This window comes from Dicentrarchus labrax, unplaced genomic scaffold, assembly GCF_905237075.1.
Source record: "Dicentrarchus labrax unplaced genomic scaffold, dlabrax2021, whole genome shotgun sequence".
Classification (NCBI taxonomy): Eukaryota; Metazoa; Chordata; class Actinopteri; family Moronidae; genus Dicentrarchus; species Dicentrarchus labrax.
Window position 1 is genome coordinate 3,442,917 of NW_026136724.1, and position 18,277 is coordinate 3,461,193.

At 42.7% G+C, this 18,277-nt stretch overlaps 1 protein-coding gene across 2 annotated transcripts; it reads right to left on the minus strand.

Moving 5' to 3' along the window:
• Window positions 1-1,204: 1,204 nt before the first annotated feature.
• caprin2 (caprin family member 2) lies at window positions 1,205-16,967 on the minus strand. 2 transcript variants are annotated; one of them, XM_051391689.1, is made up of 21 exons: window positions 16,753-16,967; window positions 15,900-16,155; window positions 15,750-15,812; window positions 15,585-15,671; window positions 13,946-14,184; window positions 12,885-12,967; window positions 11,955-12,068; window positions 11,343-11,380; window positions 10,993-11,223; window positions 9,299-9,340; window positions 9,094-9,222; window positions 8,883-8,967; window positions 8,438-8,487; window positions 8,236-8,343; window positions 8,056-8,157; window positions 7,830-7,970; window positions 6,143-6,287; window positions 5,929-6,045; window positions 5,652-5,713; window positions 4,431-4,485; window positions 1,205-2,507 (listed from the first exon to the last, which is right to left on the minus strand). In XM_051391689.1, the coding sequence occupies exons 2-21, from the start codon at window positions 16,140-16,142 to the stop codon at window positions 1,933-1,935; spliced, it is 2,709 nt and encodes a 902-aa protein (XP_051247649.1). In that variant the 5' UTR covers window positions 16,143-16,155; window positions 16,753-16,967; the 3' UTR covers window positions 1,205-1,932. The 2 variants fall into 2 exon arrangements, with proteins under 2 accessions (XP_051247649.1, XP_051247648.1); XM_051391688.1 differs by having other exon boundaries at window positions 5,869-6,045.
• Between the last annotated feature and the right edge of the window lie 1,310 nt (window positions 16,968-18,277).

An 18,277-nucleotide genomic window follows, 5' to 3' on the forward strand; every position in this document is an offset into this window, starting at 1 on the left:
GTCAGTCACACTCCGATGTGGAACTTTAATGCAATTCAGTACAACAGGTTTGCCATAAAAGCTACCTTATTACTAAGCTAATAGTTTAAATGTGGTGTTGCACTGCACTATAATTATATTACGAGGTGTTCTCTATATTTACATGCATTAGGGGGTCAAAATATTAAAAACAGCTCTGCATATTGTGTTGGCCCCTGGGATGTCACCTGGGAGTGTCTGTGCTGATCTCTCCCCTGTAGGTGACTAATTCGGTGCAGCTGGGCTCTGCAGTCATTCACTCCCTCTGCATATGTTATGTCATTTAGTCAGACAATGATTTTGCACCCATACACTCAGTGGTAAAACCTCACACATAGTACTGATTTCACCGGCATGCACACGTCCTGTTTTTAAATTAGTAATCACTTCTTAAATTTGTTTTTCTATATGACTGATGATCTGCATGTACACAAATCATCCTCTCACCAACCACTCAAGTAAGTTTTTTCTGGTTTAGAAACCTGCACTGTCAGTCATTTTAAAACATGCTTGCCATAAAGTCAGTGCAGCAAATATTGATCTTAAGCAGCAAAAGTAGACAGGAAACGCTGATGAAGTTCAAGACTCATCAAGAAGACGACAGTTTCACTCCGAACTGTTTCTGTAGGCCTATGAACCTGTGTGTCATTCTTTGAATGCGTTAACACACAGAACATTAGTCTTAACTGATCCTGTCGGCAATTCGAGAGATTTCATTAATCACTAATTTTACATTGTGGTGAAAACCAGGACAATTTGGTAGCAATACATTTTGGCATTTGACAGATATTTACTGGGACTAGGGACACCCAGCTTGAAACTGTACAATAAACTGGGATGTCTGGTCCCAGTACATAATTCTGCACTAGGAGTATACAGAGCTAGTATCTAATATCAAAATATGTTCTGCAATGTGCAGTTTAGGATATAGGCCAGAATCTGCTAAACCCCAGATTATCTTGAGCTTTGAAAATTGGTGGAGTGGATTATTGGAGCGATTATTGCAATTTAAGATAGACTTTCTACCCAAGATGGACAGGTGAAAGGCCTACAGTCCCAGTGTCTGGAAAATTAAAGGTAAATACAGTGCTGTAGACACATTGATGCAACAGAGATACAGATGGAGGTCTTCTTTAAATTAGACCTGTAAATGCAAAAGCGTGGCAAAAATCGAGATGAACACAAGTTTAACGGCTCATCTTTTATTTAGGCACATCAAGGGACCACTTCCATCTCCCCATAGTAGTCTGTTAGTGCAACAATTTGGCCTCAAGTGTTCAACACCATACCCACCACCAAAAACACAATCTTTCCTTCCTCAGCTTCACATTCACACATACACACAGCAAGGTGAGACTGAATGCATAGGAGCCCAGCATCAAGCAATGTGCTGATAGAGTCAATTATAATTCATCCAATAAATCAGCCATTCAGTTCAGCAGTTTAACATCTGGTCAGTCATCCAAAGCCATTCAGAAAACAAAAAAAAAAAGGCACAAATTCATAACATTGCATTAGAGTTCTCACTGAAATCAGTGACCTGTGGGCTGAACAGGTGAAGTGCTACAGGATGATTTACAGCAAGATGACATGTTATCAGCCCACTTGTACTAGTATCAGTCACAGGGAGCACCACCGTCAACTACACACTCATGGGGAATCAAGTACATTTGGTTTATGTCAAGCAGTCACAATCGCCATTCCCAAAGGCAGGCTGTGAGTGCAGATCATACATGTACCATCTGGCCACTGACAGTTGTTATGAATGGGCTTTCTGGTGAACAAAAAAAAAAAAAAAAAAGGCACTGGCATGCAGCCTGACCACAAAACTGAAATGTCAGTTTAATCACCATTTAGTGAAAAGCAAACAGTCCACACGCTGAGAGAGAGGAGGGCCGTTCGTTCGACAGTAGGTCAATCCTGATAAAGCAGGAAGCCAGAGAAGGTGCTGTACTTCCAGGTGCTGCCGTAGATGGCACCACGATGCAACCGGAGCCACACCTGGTCTCCTTGGAAGAGAGGCAGGATGGCGTGGTTGCTGGCCGTTTCGTGATCCGGGGCTCCGTCGTTGGCATACGCCGACACCATCACCTCCTCGTTGCGCATGAGGTTAATGTAGAGGGGCACGTTGATGGCAAGCTTCAGGATGTGGAAGATGAAGACGTAGGTTCCGCTTACGGGGCAGGTGAAGCGGCCGATGTGGGTGTCGTACATCTCCCCCAGGTTGCTGTGCAGCTGGTCGAAAACTATGGGCTGGTCCAGGTTACCCGGGGCGAAGTTGGCGGTGCGGGAGGCGGTGAAGGCCACTCGCAGCGGCTGGGAGAGCGGGTAGAGTTGCATGGGAAGCAAGGTGGCGTGATGGTGGCCGTGGGGAGTGAGAGGGACTTCCAAGGTGGAGACTGACAGGGAATCCCCATGGCCCGAGTCCATAATTGTAAAGGTCCCCTCCCGGTCTGGGCTGCTCACCTGGGAGGAGTCACTCCACGCTGCTGCAGAGTCGTGACAAAAAGACATGTTGATCACAGGGTGCACGGATACTGAGCAATAAAGTGTGACCAGTGGTGGAAATAGTAATGCTGTTTAATAAAATGTTTGAGCTGTTTTTAATCTACAGACACCGTGGGCTGCTGGGTTGTTTCTAGAGTAGCCCAGAATGGAATAACTGTCCATGCCACTGAATCCTACACACTGGACCTTTAAATAAAAGTATAAAGTATTCAGTTACTTTAACTGTTGATGTTAGCAGGTATTGAATAGAATTGAGATCCACGTGAAGGTACCTACTTACACTGTAATTACCGTTTTCTGTATTGCGCAAATAGATAAAAACATATGAATGGATCCAAGTAATTGAATTTATTTTCCAAATAAATACACAATTAAAGCAGGAATTTTATCTGTTCAAGGCATAATCAGTCTCTATTTGGTTTCTGTTTCTCCAAATCTTCAGTCCCCAAATTACTGCCAACTCCTGCGCTGTTCTGGTCAGTGTGGTCACCTCTCTAAACCTGTACAGCTGCAGCATTTGTTTGTTTTTATGATTTACATTACATCGCAGTGTTTTGCCAGAGTCGCTTGCCACGTGCAGAAAAACAAAAGGACTGAAACTATTGTGGCAGCTCTGTCTGATGATTAACACAGGTGCCAAAAGGAAGCGGGCAGTGCTTCAGGGTGCTTTTGCATTGTGGGTCCCTGGCAATTGGCTACAAAAAGGCGCAGATAAAAGGTTTAGATACAATTCAAAATTGTTGGCCTACTAAGTAGCAAATTATATATTATTTTAAAAAGCAGCAGAGTGGATTACATAGTGTAATGCATACTCAAGAGTAAAATGACCAAAATAACAATTTAACTGCAGTAACGCGAGTAATTGTAATTTGTAACTTCGACCTCAGCAAATGACCTGAATGTGTTGTCATTTAGTCTGGTTAAATCTGACAAGGTCTAATGAATCTAGGTCTGATCCGGACTAGCAATAAAAAGGATGTTGTCTTGATATCTGGACACACGACTTTTAGAACATTTTTCTTGTTACCTTCTCGCTCCTGCCCCAGAAACATCTAACCAAGGAGCGAGTTCTTTTTAACCTGGCTTTTAGTGATGCATTTTGGTTCTCTTCAACTTTTAGCTTTTTTTTGGTGAGAGCAAAATTATAGCTTTTAAAAAACAGAAGAAAAGGATTTCACACAAGAGCAAAAGGTACAAAACTATCTTCCGGTCTTCCGTGAACTGTTTCTTTGAAAATCAATGACATCCACTTTAGGTCTAACTAATGGATGCTAGTTTAGAGTACACACAAAGTAGTTTAAAGGTGGCACCTGAGGCTTTTAGCACACTGAGGCATTGAATTACGTTTAAGGAACTTCAGTGTCATACATTTAAACTCTGCCCTGTAAGTACACATTACATTTTTCATGCAGTATGTGGAGAGGCATGAGATGTTGATGAGAAGTTATGTACACACTTGTACTTTTGACTTTATCCCAATAAAGCAGATTTCCACCTATCCGAATGCAGTCACTGCATTTCCCAGGGGACTTTCATGCCCATACAAGTGTGGCAAATGCAACCAGTCCATTGGAGACATGAATTGGATTTTCACCTTAGGAACACTGGCTGACATGCCAAGCAACATTCCACTCTAATGAGAGGTAGTCTCAATACTGCCATTCATATAGATATGCTTCTTGGCATCAAAAACTTGCCTAATGTGGTATCCTCCAATAAGAAACCATGCACAGCATCAACAAACAACCACACAGAAGCAGCAGTATCGACACAATTCTAACGATGCAGACCCCTTTTAGCTACGGCCCTTTTGAGAAGAGCTCAAACAGGTGTTTGCTGTGAAAGCTCTTCCATCAGGGATTGATTCCCATTTGGAACTTCAGAATTAGAGCATGCATTCTTACCACTAGAGTTATGCCTCCCTCCTCCACGTCTATAGCCATGTTGGTATCCAGAGTCCTGAGAAAACATCAAAAAGAGTCGTATAAAACGTTCAAAGATCGAACTGGATATAACAAAGGGATTTGTCCAGGTATACGCATTTCTTGGCTTGTGCTTATTGTTTGCTGCATTATTGACTTTGTCTGCATCTCTGTCCAGCAGAAGAGACAATTTTATTGTACAGTACACTGTAAAAGGACGAAAAAAAAAAAAACTTAACCTTTTTGTCACACGGCCAACAGGAAGCCAATACAAACAGTTAAACATGTAGGTTTTTGCAATTTCTAGCATTTGTAGGTTCTAGTGTGTACAGAAAGTCAAGTGTAGGAGTGAGGACAAGGAGCCAAGTTGGTCACTGCCCTTAAGTCCAAGCTCATCTTCAAGGTAGCTCAGGTATGTCTCATTGCAAATTGCCAAAAATGGGACACACCCAAGCCCCCAGGAATGGCATAGTCTTTGAGATTTTGACATTAGATTTGTTCCAATAAGATTTGAATTGTCTTGAAGACCGCACCCACCCCAGCCACAACCTGATCGCTAACCATCTGGCAAGAGATACAGGAGTACTCGCTGCTGTACCACCAGACTTCATAGCAGCAGCTTTCCTCAGGCTGAGAGAATGCATAAGTCATCCTCAGCCCTCCATTTCTATAACTCAGTCACATCAACTGTAAATAGTTTTTGTATATAGCATTTGGTTTTATAAGTAACATAAAAGGATTTCCAACTTAATTGCATTTATGCACCCCTGTATTGTAAAATAATACACCTTGTAAGAGCTGCGTCAATAAATTCTTATTGCGCAAACCTGAATAAATCATGGACCATGAACACCCAAAAGAGAATGTCCAGGGGCTTGTTTATCAGGTCTGCTTTGAAACAGCCAACTCAAATGTCTGACTGGATTGTACAGCATCTATGATCCAACCAAGAAAATCCACTTCAAATACTAGTAACTAGGGCCGTACAATTTATTGAATATTAAATTAACACCATTTTGCATTCCCACAACAAGTGAATAATAGGAGGGGTGGGGTCGCCGCAATTGTAAAAGAACTGTAATCTCATTGATCCAAATAATCGTGATTATTATTTGTCATAATCGTGCAGCCCTACTAGTAACAGTATTGCTTCAGTCCCAGAGCCAATAAGGCCACAACATAAGAAAAAAGGGATTTACTTACTCGAGCAGCATAGAGGAAAGGGCCAGAGTCCCTGAAATGAGTCTGGGGGATGTATGCTCCGCCTGAGTAGAAGAAATCAGGGTTCAGCTTCAGAACTACCACAGAAAGATTCATTTCAGCCCAAGCCTTAGCCTCAATGTGACAAAACTACCCTACAACAACAGATCAGCAGTGGTGAAAACCCCAAAAGAGGAAAAGGAGAGCTGAGGATAGGTACCTCGATGCCAACCAGAAGAGCGAAAGCTTTGTGCCAGTCCCTTGCCGCCACGTGCCATACCTCTCACAGATCCTCTGGTGTAATACGGCTGGCTGGGTCGACCCACGCTTCCACCCGATTGGCCAGGGGACAGGAAGATCTGCCCACCATTACCCACCGTATAATCTGATTGGTAGACTAGAGAGACGACGCAGCACAAAACGGGTCTCATAAAACTGACTATTCAACCTAGTGGTGTGACAGTTTAGTTGCAAAAAAAATTTGATCAAAATACCAGGCTGTGTTTCGTCTTCTGAGGGAGCAAACTCCGGTGGTGTTTGGGTACTGGCAGTGCTGTACCTGGGCTCAGAGAAAACTGCAGAATCTGGTTTGTAGTTCAGTTCCCCATTCTGAGGTAAGGAGGTGTTTGCCTTGAAGACCTGCAGTGAGAAGAAAATGACACCAGAGAAGCGTGCAGAAAGTGTGCAAGCCGCATTCAGATGGTGTCCAGATCGAATTAAGACGGACTGCAGTTCACATCTGGAACATGAATGCATCTTGATTGACTAGTACTTCGATTATGTCTCCTGTGCTCAAATTTGATTTGTTCTGTTGAATTTAGGGCACTCTGGTAACTATGGAAGGTTTGGACTTGAAAAACTTGCCTTACTGGATCAGCACAGGAAAACTGGCTTTTTACTACAGTTAGCCTGACAAACCTGCCAAACCCTACTACGCACCCTTGAAAGTACTGTATTTTCCGGACTATAAGTCGCACTTTTTTTTCATAGTTTGGCTTAGTAATGTGCAACTTACATATGAAATGTAACATGTTTTAAAGCTTAACCAAAGTACTCCAGCCACTCGACATCTCAGTGAACCAGAGCTTTAAGGCAGTCTTGCGTCGCCTGTTGGAGGAGTGGATGGTGGATGGAGAGCACAGCTTTTACGCCAACTGGGAGGATGCGCCATGCAACTTTCCAGCAAGTCATTGGATGGATCGACACAGCATGGACTTCTGTGACAACCGAAACCATGTGTTTAACTTGCATTTCCTGATTGAGTGTCTTGGTCTTGGATGCTGTAAAATAAATTTCTAAATAAAGGTAGCCTCCCGAGTATTTGCTCTGCTGCCGGCGTTTGCCTAGACATCGCCCAAAATGCTTCATTGCATTGTCCACATTTTTAGCTACATTTTCATGTATCACATCAGCATTTTTGTTCGGTGAATCTTTTGTAAATTGGCCGCCTTCATATCGCCCAGCTCACCTCATTTCATGCCTTCGTCTTCATTAACATTCCCGGTAGAATTCTCAATCTTTTTGGCCTCTGTGTCCAGTTACATAGTCTGTCTGTTCTTGGTCATGGATTTTGTGAAATACATTTCTAAATGCGACTTATAGTCCGGTGCGACTTATGTTTTTTTCCTCTTCATGAGGCATTTTTTGACTGATTCAACTTATACTCCGGAGCGACATATAGTCCGGAAAATATGGTATTTGCACAGACATGACCCATTTGGTGGCCACTACCAAATCTGGCTGACATTGTCAGAACCCAGACCAACCCATTTACATTTCATGCATCTTGGGCATACCAGATAGCTATCTAATATCAAGTGAGACAAGTGTAAATGCAACAGTAGTATTAGAAACTGAAATTTGAGAGTTGAGTTTTGAGAGAGTTCTTTGCTCCCCAGGGATCTCTACAGTGTACAAGACAACCAAAAGTGCAGTAGGCATGGTTCTCCACTGGCTTCAATTACCTGACCTTGCGGCAATCCCTGGAGTGTAATCTTGTATTGCTTCCCTCGACCTGGGATGCACCAAGTTTGTCAGTTTGTCTGCAAGATCCATGTACCCAATTTACATATTTAATCCAATAGTGGCATACTGCCGTTACAGGAATAGAAGCTTCTAACTTTTGGGCCTCAATAGCATTAAAACCAAAAGAGAATGGTGTATAGTTTTGCTAAGACTTACTGACTGGATGTTCTGAAACTGTGCAGACGTCAGAGTTCGCCTAGTAGGGGGTGTAGAGAAAGTCTGTCCCTGAGGGGGGGTGGAGGAGCAAGATGCCACCCCATTACAGGGGGACTGCTTCCCCGACTCAGTTACCGGTGTCTGTAGAACACACAAGTTGCATTAAAATCACTTCCCATTAGCTTAGGCACTTAGTCTGTTAACATGGCCAAGAATGCTCAATTACACAGGGACGACTCTTTTCTTCAAGACTGACAGAGATGGTCGACTCCCTGCGGTACAGTGGCGGTGAAGGAAACTTCTTCCTTTCAGCCAACTGCAGTGGCTCCTGCGGAGACAAGCCATCTTTAGCCACTTAGAAATGCCAGGTTAATATGCCGCATCTCATAGACAATGTTCTTCTTACATGAGGTAGGTCCTTTGAGGAAAGCTCCAGGTCACACGTCTCCAGGCACTGATCCCCATTTGTAAGACTGGCTTTGCGCTCCATGAGCCTGGTAGGCAGTGGGGTGGACTGAGTGGGGGGGAATGAAGTGATGACAAGTCCAAGTGATTTCAATTTATGTCACAACTGACTTACCACAGATAGAAAAAAAATGACAGCTTACATGCATCGTTTTGGGCAGGACATCACCTGGACTTCTCAAGTCTGTGTGAGCTGTTAATTGGGTGAAAAAAAAATATACAAGACATTACAAAAGTCAGATTTTCATATGAATGTGTTTAAATGCATTTACCACCCATACCTAGTACCTGAAGGTTTCTTTTAAACTAAATATTTTCATTCAATGCTACCCACAAAAACACAATGCTACACAGGCTCAGTGTAAGGCCAGGTAACTAAAAGAGCCAGAAGGAGTTGAACTCCCATTGCAATACAGGCCCATGGTCTTCTACAGCAAGAAGAGTTTGGATGCGTCACCATCAGATCCATTCCCATATTAAATGAACAAACTCCATTAACTCATGAAGGTTTAAGGCCCCAGAAAATGCTAGAGAGTGGACCTGAGTTGGGATGGTGAAATTACAAAGCTTTCACTGGTTCCAAGTTACCAAGAGGAGAGGGAGATCTAGACGGCCGTCTCTTCAGTCTGGGGTGGCCATTAGTCTGGGAGCTCTCGCCATCCAGCAGAGAGTCCTGAAAAGAACAGATCAGTTTAAAACCCTACCTTGACCACACTGTCAAAGCTGAATAAATACTCAAAATCCTAGTTTCATCTTGCACTGGGTGGTTTATGAGATGTGCGTGGGTTTGCAACTCCACCTGCATGAAACTGAAGGAGCCGTGGATCTTCGTCATTAGGTCCTCTAGGTGCTGCTTCCTCAGGATGGGGTCTTTGGGTAAGGCAGATGAAGAGTTGAAAACCTCCACAGGCATAGCCATGTGAACTGCCTGTCAGGAATCACATGACAGTTTGCAAATTGTTTAGAGATGCATGTAAATTTTGAAATGTGCTGCGTGTACTCACCGACTTGGCATGTTGCTCTCCTTTGGCTTTCGTCTCTTTTCTCTGGGGAGAATATAGTTTATTAATTATCATTTGGAGAGATGTAAGCATCCTGTACAAAAGGCATTACAATTCAGATCAGCTCACCAGTTTACAATTTAAAAAAACAAACAGACTATTGTTTCTTCCCTCCTCCTTAATAATAATAATAAAATCAATGTGCAACACCATTCCATATTCACTGTGCAATCTATTGCCCATGTGCAACTGCTGCTGCTACCATTTGTGTTATCTGTTGTGGATTCTTACTGTTTCTCTTGTACAGTGTTTTTATTTTGTATCTATCATTTCCTACTCTTACTGTTTTTATACTGTTTCTCTATCCACTTTGCTGCTGTAACATTGGAATTTCCCCATTGTGGGACAAATAAAGGAGTATCTCGCCCTCCTGAGTTCACCCTGGAGAATTAGTGTACAGTATGGACAGTGCTTCCATTCAGGGCAACACTGAATCCTAAATGTCCTCACACAACCTCAGCAAATGAACAGCTGATGATGCTGATGTGACAGTTTTTCCAACTTCCTGAATGACTCCCAGCTATTGATATTTCAAAACTAATAGAAATGTGCATCATTTTGGAAAATATGCGCAATTTGTGTGTGATTATACAACAATGAGGCCTGGGGCAGTTACTACGAAGCAGTATTTGGGTTATCAAGGTAACTTCAGCATTAACTGAGTTCAGTCCTACGGTGGTTCACTTCTTACCAGGGTACATCGCCATGTAACTTATGCTGAGCAGCTGACCTGCTCCGGAGCAAAAGCGACGTCAGTCATATTGATGGTGTCGAGCTGCCTGTGGATTGTGAGAGGGGCTCTGAGGAGGGAAAGTGTGTTCAGAGAATAACAAAGCCCTGAGGCTTCATCTGATCAGGTTTTATATGGAGGGTTAGATTCTTTGTCAGCTCCTTGAGTGACAAGTGTGACATATCGGAGTCGTGTGCTTATGTTTTATACTTTTATGTATGTGGGTGTTGCTGTCATACGGTTATCCAACAACCGACTGAACTAATAAAGCCTTTTACTTGTAAGATATGAAAGTAAGCCTACTGACTGCTTTCAATTATGTTTGTCGTTCTTTTATCTGCCACCAAGTCAGTTTCACACCTCCTGTTGCAGCCCAATGTTAAATATTAGGAGCACATATTTTGGTATTCAAATTTGGTTTAATATGAATTTGTTTCTTCTAACTTTAGGTTTCATTGTATAGTCACCTTTTTATGCCACTGATGGAGATTTGTTAATTTTGAACAATGCCTGGAACATTTGAGTACGGTGGGGTTTTGTTTAAATAAATGAGTCATATTTTTGAAGAGGAGTTCTTGTGACCCGACCACTATTCAGTGCCCACACTTTTAATGTCCAAAAGCGGACACACTGTTAGGGCACTGTTAGAAGACTAAAACTGTTACATTCATACCACAGGAATAAGTCTAAGCATCACCTTATTTTAATACAATATACAAATGTAATTATATACCAACCAAGTTTGGGATTGGTCATATGCTGCAGACTTTGCTGCTTCTTCAGTGTTGACAGAAAGACATTTTTCTGCACTGCAAACCCTCAAAGTTCCTGTACTTTTGTAACGTTCATGTTCAATTTATCTAGTTTTATACCAGTCCAGTGCTCAGAGGGTATGATGACACCTCACCTGTTTGCAGCCGGCAGAAGGTTTCTTGGTGGTGACGGGGACTTTGCGGATGAAAGTGGCCGCTCCTCTCCATGGTTTGTGGACTGCAGCCAGGGGAGAGGCGGTTCTGTCTGAGAGCTCCATATCCCAGCAGTCAGGAGGCTCCCGCTCCCTCATGGCCTGGAAGTCTTCCTTCCAGTTCTGAGTGCAGGGAGGGGTCTCAGTGTCTGTCAGGTACAGTCTGTTGAAAAACTGCCATATCACCAACAGAGCATCAGTGGATCCTGGAGCATGCTTACAGTCACACACACACACACACACACAGCACTGAAATACAACTTAAAAAAACACAAAGTGCATATCAGTCTTACCTCCTTAGAAACTTCATTTGGTTTTGACTTCGATGTAGCTGACAGGAGGAAAGAAAAAAAAAATGAATCTGCAATTCTATTTTCAGACAAGGCACAAAGACAAAGACACCCACAGACACCCACAGACACCAGGAGTAAATTAAGCATTACATTATTATACTAAAATTATATTATTATACTATTTAAAGTCTAACCCTCATCTCCACCATTTAAAAAAAACAAACTATAGGATTTAGTGGCATCTAGCGGTGAAGTCGCAGATTGCAACCAACTGAATACAGCTCGCCTTCCAAATATGTAGGAGAAACTACAATGCCTGCAAACTTGCTAAAGGCCTTATCTAGAGTCAGTGTTTGTCCATTCTGGGCTACTGTAGAAACATTGTTTAACAATGGTGGCCTCGGTAGAAGAGGACCTCCCTCAAAAACAAAAAAGGATCATTCTAAAAAAAAATTTTTTTAAAAAGTGCAACAAATACAACTTACTTTTATACACCAATGAAAACATACACAAGTATTTAAAGCAATTTCTGCTAAAAGATCCTCCTACACATTACACACTAGACCTTTAACACCCACAGGTCATTAGTCACATTGTAGAGAGTTTTCTTACTGCTGTGGCTGGTTGAGCTCTGTATTGCCTCTGGAGACTTGTTGGGTGGAGGTGGAAGACAACTGAAGTACTTGCAGTTCAACAGCCTGGTGAGCTCCTCTTTTAACAGCTTAACTGAAAAAAAGTCAAAAGGAAACCCACTTCAGATGACCCTGCAGGAAAATTACATTTTATTACAAGTTTGGCACTTAAAGTACATACAAGAGGGCAAGAAACATGAGCAGTCAGGTTGTAAATAAGCAAACAGTTGATGTTGATCATTGAAACAACTTTATTTGGTCCGGAAACTAAGATACTTTTACAACAGACAGGAATTCACCTTTGTTTCCTCTATCAAATAAGTTTGGCCAACCTCTAAATGCTTGTCTGGTGTGCTGCTGGACCAATTTGTAGCAATGTTGCAGCATTCTGAAATCTCCACATTACTTTACAGTGTTTTCATAACTGAGAATTGATGGGTAAAAGCTAAGAGAAACCTAGTTGTAATAAACCCATACAGACTGTATGAATAAAAAAAAACTTCTAGGTTTCTGAAGAGCCAACCAAGAAGTGGTTGACTCTGGCCGTCACCAGCTTGGCAGTCCCGCCCTGAGTTACATACAAATTTCACCCCCTGTACAGTTGGCATGAACAGGGAAATTTGCTATAGAAAGTGTTTTGTACCAGGCTGTAAACACGTTTATTTCTGCTGTAAAGTTGGGTATATCACTGAAGATATTTGTCTTATGGCTTCAGATTAAAAAGGGAGGTACGTCGCCAATCATGTAGCTACAACAGCAGTAATGAGTGTTAACATATAAGCACATGAATTTCCTGACTGAAGTTAGCGGCATGAGGATTAACCAGAGCATGTTAGCCTGGCTTAGAGGGATGACAAAGTACAAGACACAATCCACTATAAGATCAGATATCCAGATGTTTAATACTCACATGTGGATCCAGCCACTGGCTTGTCTTTCCCCTCCAGCAGGTCCAAGTAGGCCAGAGCCGCCTGCTCCATCTGCGCCTCTAAACTGTAGCAAAACAGGAGAGGTCATCAAAGAGCCCGAAGCCCCCGCAAGACTCTTTGCCAAACTACTACATACAGTTACGCTTCATTCAGGTTTTCAATGTACATTTTCACCATGCAGGCTTATTGCCTTTTTATTCTCATGCTGCTGAAATAAGCACTCATTTTGGCCATAAGGCGAAAGTACACCACGACTATATGTTCTAAATAGGAAAGAATTCTTTTTTCCCCTTCCAGGTGAGTTTTTAGGCCTCTCATTTCTCTGTTGTGTCCCATCTCCTCTTTCCTCCTGCAAACTGGAAATCAGTATTACATCTTGAAGGATAACTCAATTCCTAAATTGTGTGTGTATGAGCGAGGACACACAGGTCTATCCTTTGCCAGAGTTTTCTATGTTTTGTGAGCCTCTGACGTATAAAAAGAGGCATTATCCACAGCTGATGATCAAATACGTGATTAAACTTTCTGAACGTCACTGTTTGTCTAACGCCTCGTAAGGCACCGTTTTAACCACATTCCTTAATGACATTTCACCTTCATACAAGTAGTCTGGTAACGGCTGAACAAATCCATTAAATACAGACAGAATTAACAGTGTCTGCATAATTCAGTATATTTCAGTCCACCAACCAGCACTTATTTTAGTAATAAATTATGAAACTGTCCACCTCTCAATCCCCCAGTCTTCTCCCAATTACAGAGGATGCAGAGAGTTGAGGTGACAAAATGAAAATGGATGAAATCTGACTGCTGCACAAACTTCAACAATGAGAGGAAGCTGGCAGTGTGCTGAAATACCAGTGTTTGAAAAACTGTGGCACACAGTGTTGAGGGCCAGAGGGGGTCCAGTAATTGCAGAGTCACTGTATAGTTTAATGAGCCATCAACTCCCTGCAGATACTATGGTCCACTTACTCATTTTTACACCCCAAGAGTTGACACTAGCAGCTTCTCTTCAATGACCGAGATACAGGGCGCTCACCTCAGTCTGTTGTCCCTCCGCACTCCCAGCAGGGCAGCGAGCTGACTCAGGCTATGCAGCTGCTGGGCTGTGACGTGGGGTGCCTGGTTGTGTCCAGTCAGCAGGTCTCTCCTGACGTGCTCCTGCTGCAGGCCGTGGAGGAGGTGCTGGATTTGGAGCACAGTGCTCAGACGCCTCCGCTCAACCTCCACCTTCGCCACCTGCTCCTTCTTCGCCACCTTCCTCTGGGCTCTCAGCAACTGCAGGATGAGGATTCATGGAGCAGTTTGAAAACATGCAGCTGAACTCAGTCAGAGTCACAGAGACCTTCACAGCTTGTTCATGCAATGTTGTCAAAGCCCATCAACTGTTGGATGCTGGAGCACAAAGTGGAGCAATCAAGTTACTGTAGAAACTCGACAGGCTCATTATCATTAAAGCACCAAAATCAAATGTCAATATATTGCAACAAAATTTTAAAAATATATTTTAGTCAAACTCTTCATCTCGTCCTGGCTGTGCATTGATTGGAGCTAGAGCCTGCAGTTGATATTAGCATACTGACTCAAGGCAGGGGGAAACAGCTAGCCTGGCTCACTCACAAAGTTCTAAAGCTAACCAATTAGCATCTTGTTTCTGTCAGTTTAAACCATCTGAATGATTCCTTTAAAAGTCAAATCATGCTGTTTAGCGTCACAATTTGGCGTGTGAAGCTTTGGCGACCCCTAGGTTGGGAACCAGTGGTGTATCAGACCAGTGTGCTTTGTGACCTCGTGCCTGACAAAAGTGAGTGAAATACAACTATTACGTTATGATTATCTAATCTCTCAGTCAATGTTTAGTTACAACTCTGGAATAATGCAAGATGAAAAGCAATGGATTGACATTGTCTATTGATTAAATGATAGAAATGTTTATTATTAGATGAGCAAACTGGGCAATATTGATACACCTCAGTAAATATTAGTATCACATATTTAAAGTGTTTTATATTTGAAAACAAACAAACCTGTTAGAGCAGAAGTTAAGAGACAATGTGCAAAATTATTGACCCATTTTTTGGTGAACTAAATATGCATATGTCTGATGTGTCACCGTTTGGACACAGGGCGTTCATCCTTTTCACGGGCCACTTTACAAATCTGGGGTATAAAAGAGTATACCCTCTTCTCCAGGCACCACTATACTTTACATCACTCCCTGTAGGGCTGCAGCCAAATTACATCATCAATTAATCTGATTATTTTCTCATGAATCGTTCCATCTCCAAAAGAATTACCCTTCACAAATCTCTTGTTTTGTCCAAAACCTTAAAATATTCACATTTTACCATCTTGTTGAAGAAAAGAAGCAGCTAGTTATATAAAGCTGGAGCTGGACAACTTTTAGCATTTCTACTTGAAAAGTTAATAGAGTAGATTTACAATGCAAAGACAGGATCAACACAGCCAAATAAGATGCAAAAATCTGCATTCAGCAAACTGCTTGCAGGAAATCTAAGTACTTGATTGCAGATGTTGTCAGCCTATTGAAGAGCGCTCACCTAAACTAGCTAAACAGATCTGATTCTCCAAAGCGAGGGCCCATTGTGAGAGACCCAGGGATTTCAATCACAGTTAACCTTCAGCGGAGGCGGAGTGAAGAGTAGTCAGAGACTTACATTCTGAGTCAAGCCATCCAGTGTTTTGTGCAGCTCCTGTGCGAATGCCAGGTTATGCAGCACCTCCTCGTACTTTTCCACAGCCGCCTGCAAAACAAATGTGCACAAACACCAAACACATTTACAGTCATGACATCAAGTTTCCATTCAAAAGCCAGGTCTCACCATCTGATCCTTGTTCAGTGCCTCGCCCTGGTCCAGCCTCTTCTTGTACTCTTCCAGTTTCAGCTGTGGGCACACAAGACATATCAAAGTCAAGTGCCTCCCTCCACCTGTCCAGATCTTAATATTCACTCTGCCCCGTCGCCGTCCTACCTTCTTCTTCTCCAAGTTACGGATTTTGTGTTTGAGGCAGATGAGACCATCCTCTATGTAGGTTTCATAGCCGTGGTAGGCAGTGGAGGCCTCCAGGCCGAGCTGCAGGGTGCTCAGACCGCCGGGCGAGCCCACCTTTGGGCTGTCGGCCGCCACAGGGTCCTCCAGTTTTTCCTCCCCCTCCTCTGAGCGCTCAGGTGGAGGGGTGACATCCAGGGTGGGGGAAGGAGACAGCTGTACCATGTTGAGCTCCACACTGGAAGAAGAGGAGAATGGAAGAATGGAAGAATGCAAACGGTGAGCCGTGCGGTTTGTGTGCCATGCAGCTGCAACAGAGGAGAGATGCTGCTGGTACTGAGCTGTGCGTTTCAATAGAGATGGACTGGGCCCAGTTTGGGCAGCCATCCAACCCTGTGACACTGCATTTACAGCGTGCTCTCTCTGGATGAATCAGGAAAGAAGCAGCTGCTCAAAAACACGCACAGCACAAACAGCATGCAAGAATAGGAGAGCTTTTCTTCCGATTAAACACCCCTGTGCGCATGTGATGCGTCCTTTTCCGCCAGTCATACTTCTCCTGAGGGCTGGGCGGGGAGTGACAATAGCACAATGTGAGGTTAGCCAATTAAGCAGGAGAAGATGAGCAATTAGAGCTTTGGCACCAGATGAGTCAGACTGCAATCGAGTCCCGATGTCATGCAGTCGATTCAAAATCCACCCAAACTTTGCAGCTAAATGTGTTTTTAAGGAGAGTTTCTAGGAGCTGGTGGAAACTTTGGCTCCATATTGGACTGATTTCAGCTTTAATGGCCGCACGAGTCGGCGTTTTATTAAAAACAAACAGCTGACCCACCTCGTGTCTGTGACTCGTGCGCATTAAATCCTCTCAGGACAGCCGCTGGACGTCCAAAGGAAGCCCCGAAAACTGAGCGACCCCTTTATCCAACCGTGATGTTTCGCTCGCAGAGGCCACGCCGGTGTCAGCTCATACCTTTATATACCCCACCGGCCCCACAGCCAGCGAGACACCCTGACCACATCCGGGTCTGCCACCTGTCACGGTCGGTCACGGTGCACGCGCACATGATTCCGACCAAAAATCTTCACTTTACTGATATTCCAACTGTTTGTATGGAAGCCTATTTGTGCCAATGTCACAGGAAAAAAAAAAAACCTTTTGAAAATACTGACTTATCTCAAAGTCATTATTTTGGGAACATTTCTCATTAGACTGACTTCCAGAGTCTTTTATAAATGTTTTTTTAAATATATATATATATATGTGTGTGTGTGTGTGTGTGTGTGTGTGTTTTATTTTCACTGTGCAAATGGACAGTTTTTTTCTCACAGTATAATCAGGAGGCAACCGGTCAATAATCAGTGACTTTATATTAAAGGCACTATTGGTCCAGTAGTAGCTTGAGCAATCATATTGGAACATCTCAATAAATATTCTTTAAAGCTGCTGTAGGTCATTTTTATAAAAATAACTTTTTGTCATATTTGCTAAAACCTTCACTTCATCCTGACAGCAGCACATGAGACACATAATCTGTAAAAAATAAATAGATAAATAAAAATCAGGTTCTTCTGGTGCTTTCTAGTGCTCCTAATGGCATTATTTTTTTTATTTTTTTATTTTTTATTTTTTACCAGGCCTGAACAAAAGTTTATTTTTAAATCTTATTCTGAGGACATTTTGAGACTATGAGACTAAATAATCCACTATCTTCAAGCCTCAGACCCAAAGCTCTTTATTTCTTTCTTGGCTCTGATTGGTTGTTTCGATCAGGCCCGATGGATTCTTGCAATTACCATTTGGACCAGGTGAGCAGTCATATTTTCCTGCTACAGAAGTTGCAAGAAGTTGCACAGCCAATGACCGCAACCTCAAAGCTTCAACGAGATACTCCACAAACCAATGGGAGACGTTCACACTTGGTTTCTACAGTAGTCCAGGACAGACAAACAAAACACTGGCTCTACTGTAGGGTAGTTTCTGTTTTTCTTTCTTTGTCCATTTCAAGCATTTCACGGCCACCACAGTTCTTCCTCCATGTTTGGAAGGGGAGGATGGAGTAACGGGGTTGTAATCTGCAACTACACCACTAGATGCCACTAAATCCAACACACTGCTCCTTTAAGGGGCGGGGCCTACGCATATGATTTCAGAAGTCAGTCCTAGTCCAGTATGCAACTTATTCAACTGTGGAAATGACACTTTTTTTGTGGAAAAAACATATGAGACATACATTATTATTCTATTTGTATATAATACATGTCTGGAGGGGATCTTTAACAACACTTTGCTTACACATAAATATATTTGTCCCAACAAGTTAAAGGACATAAAACATTCCAATGTGCCTCCCTGTTAT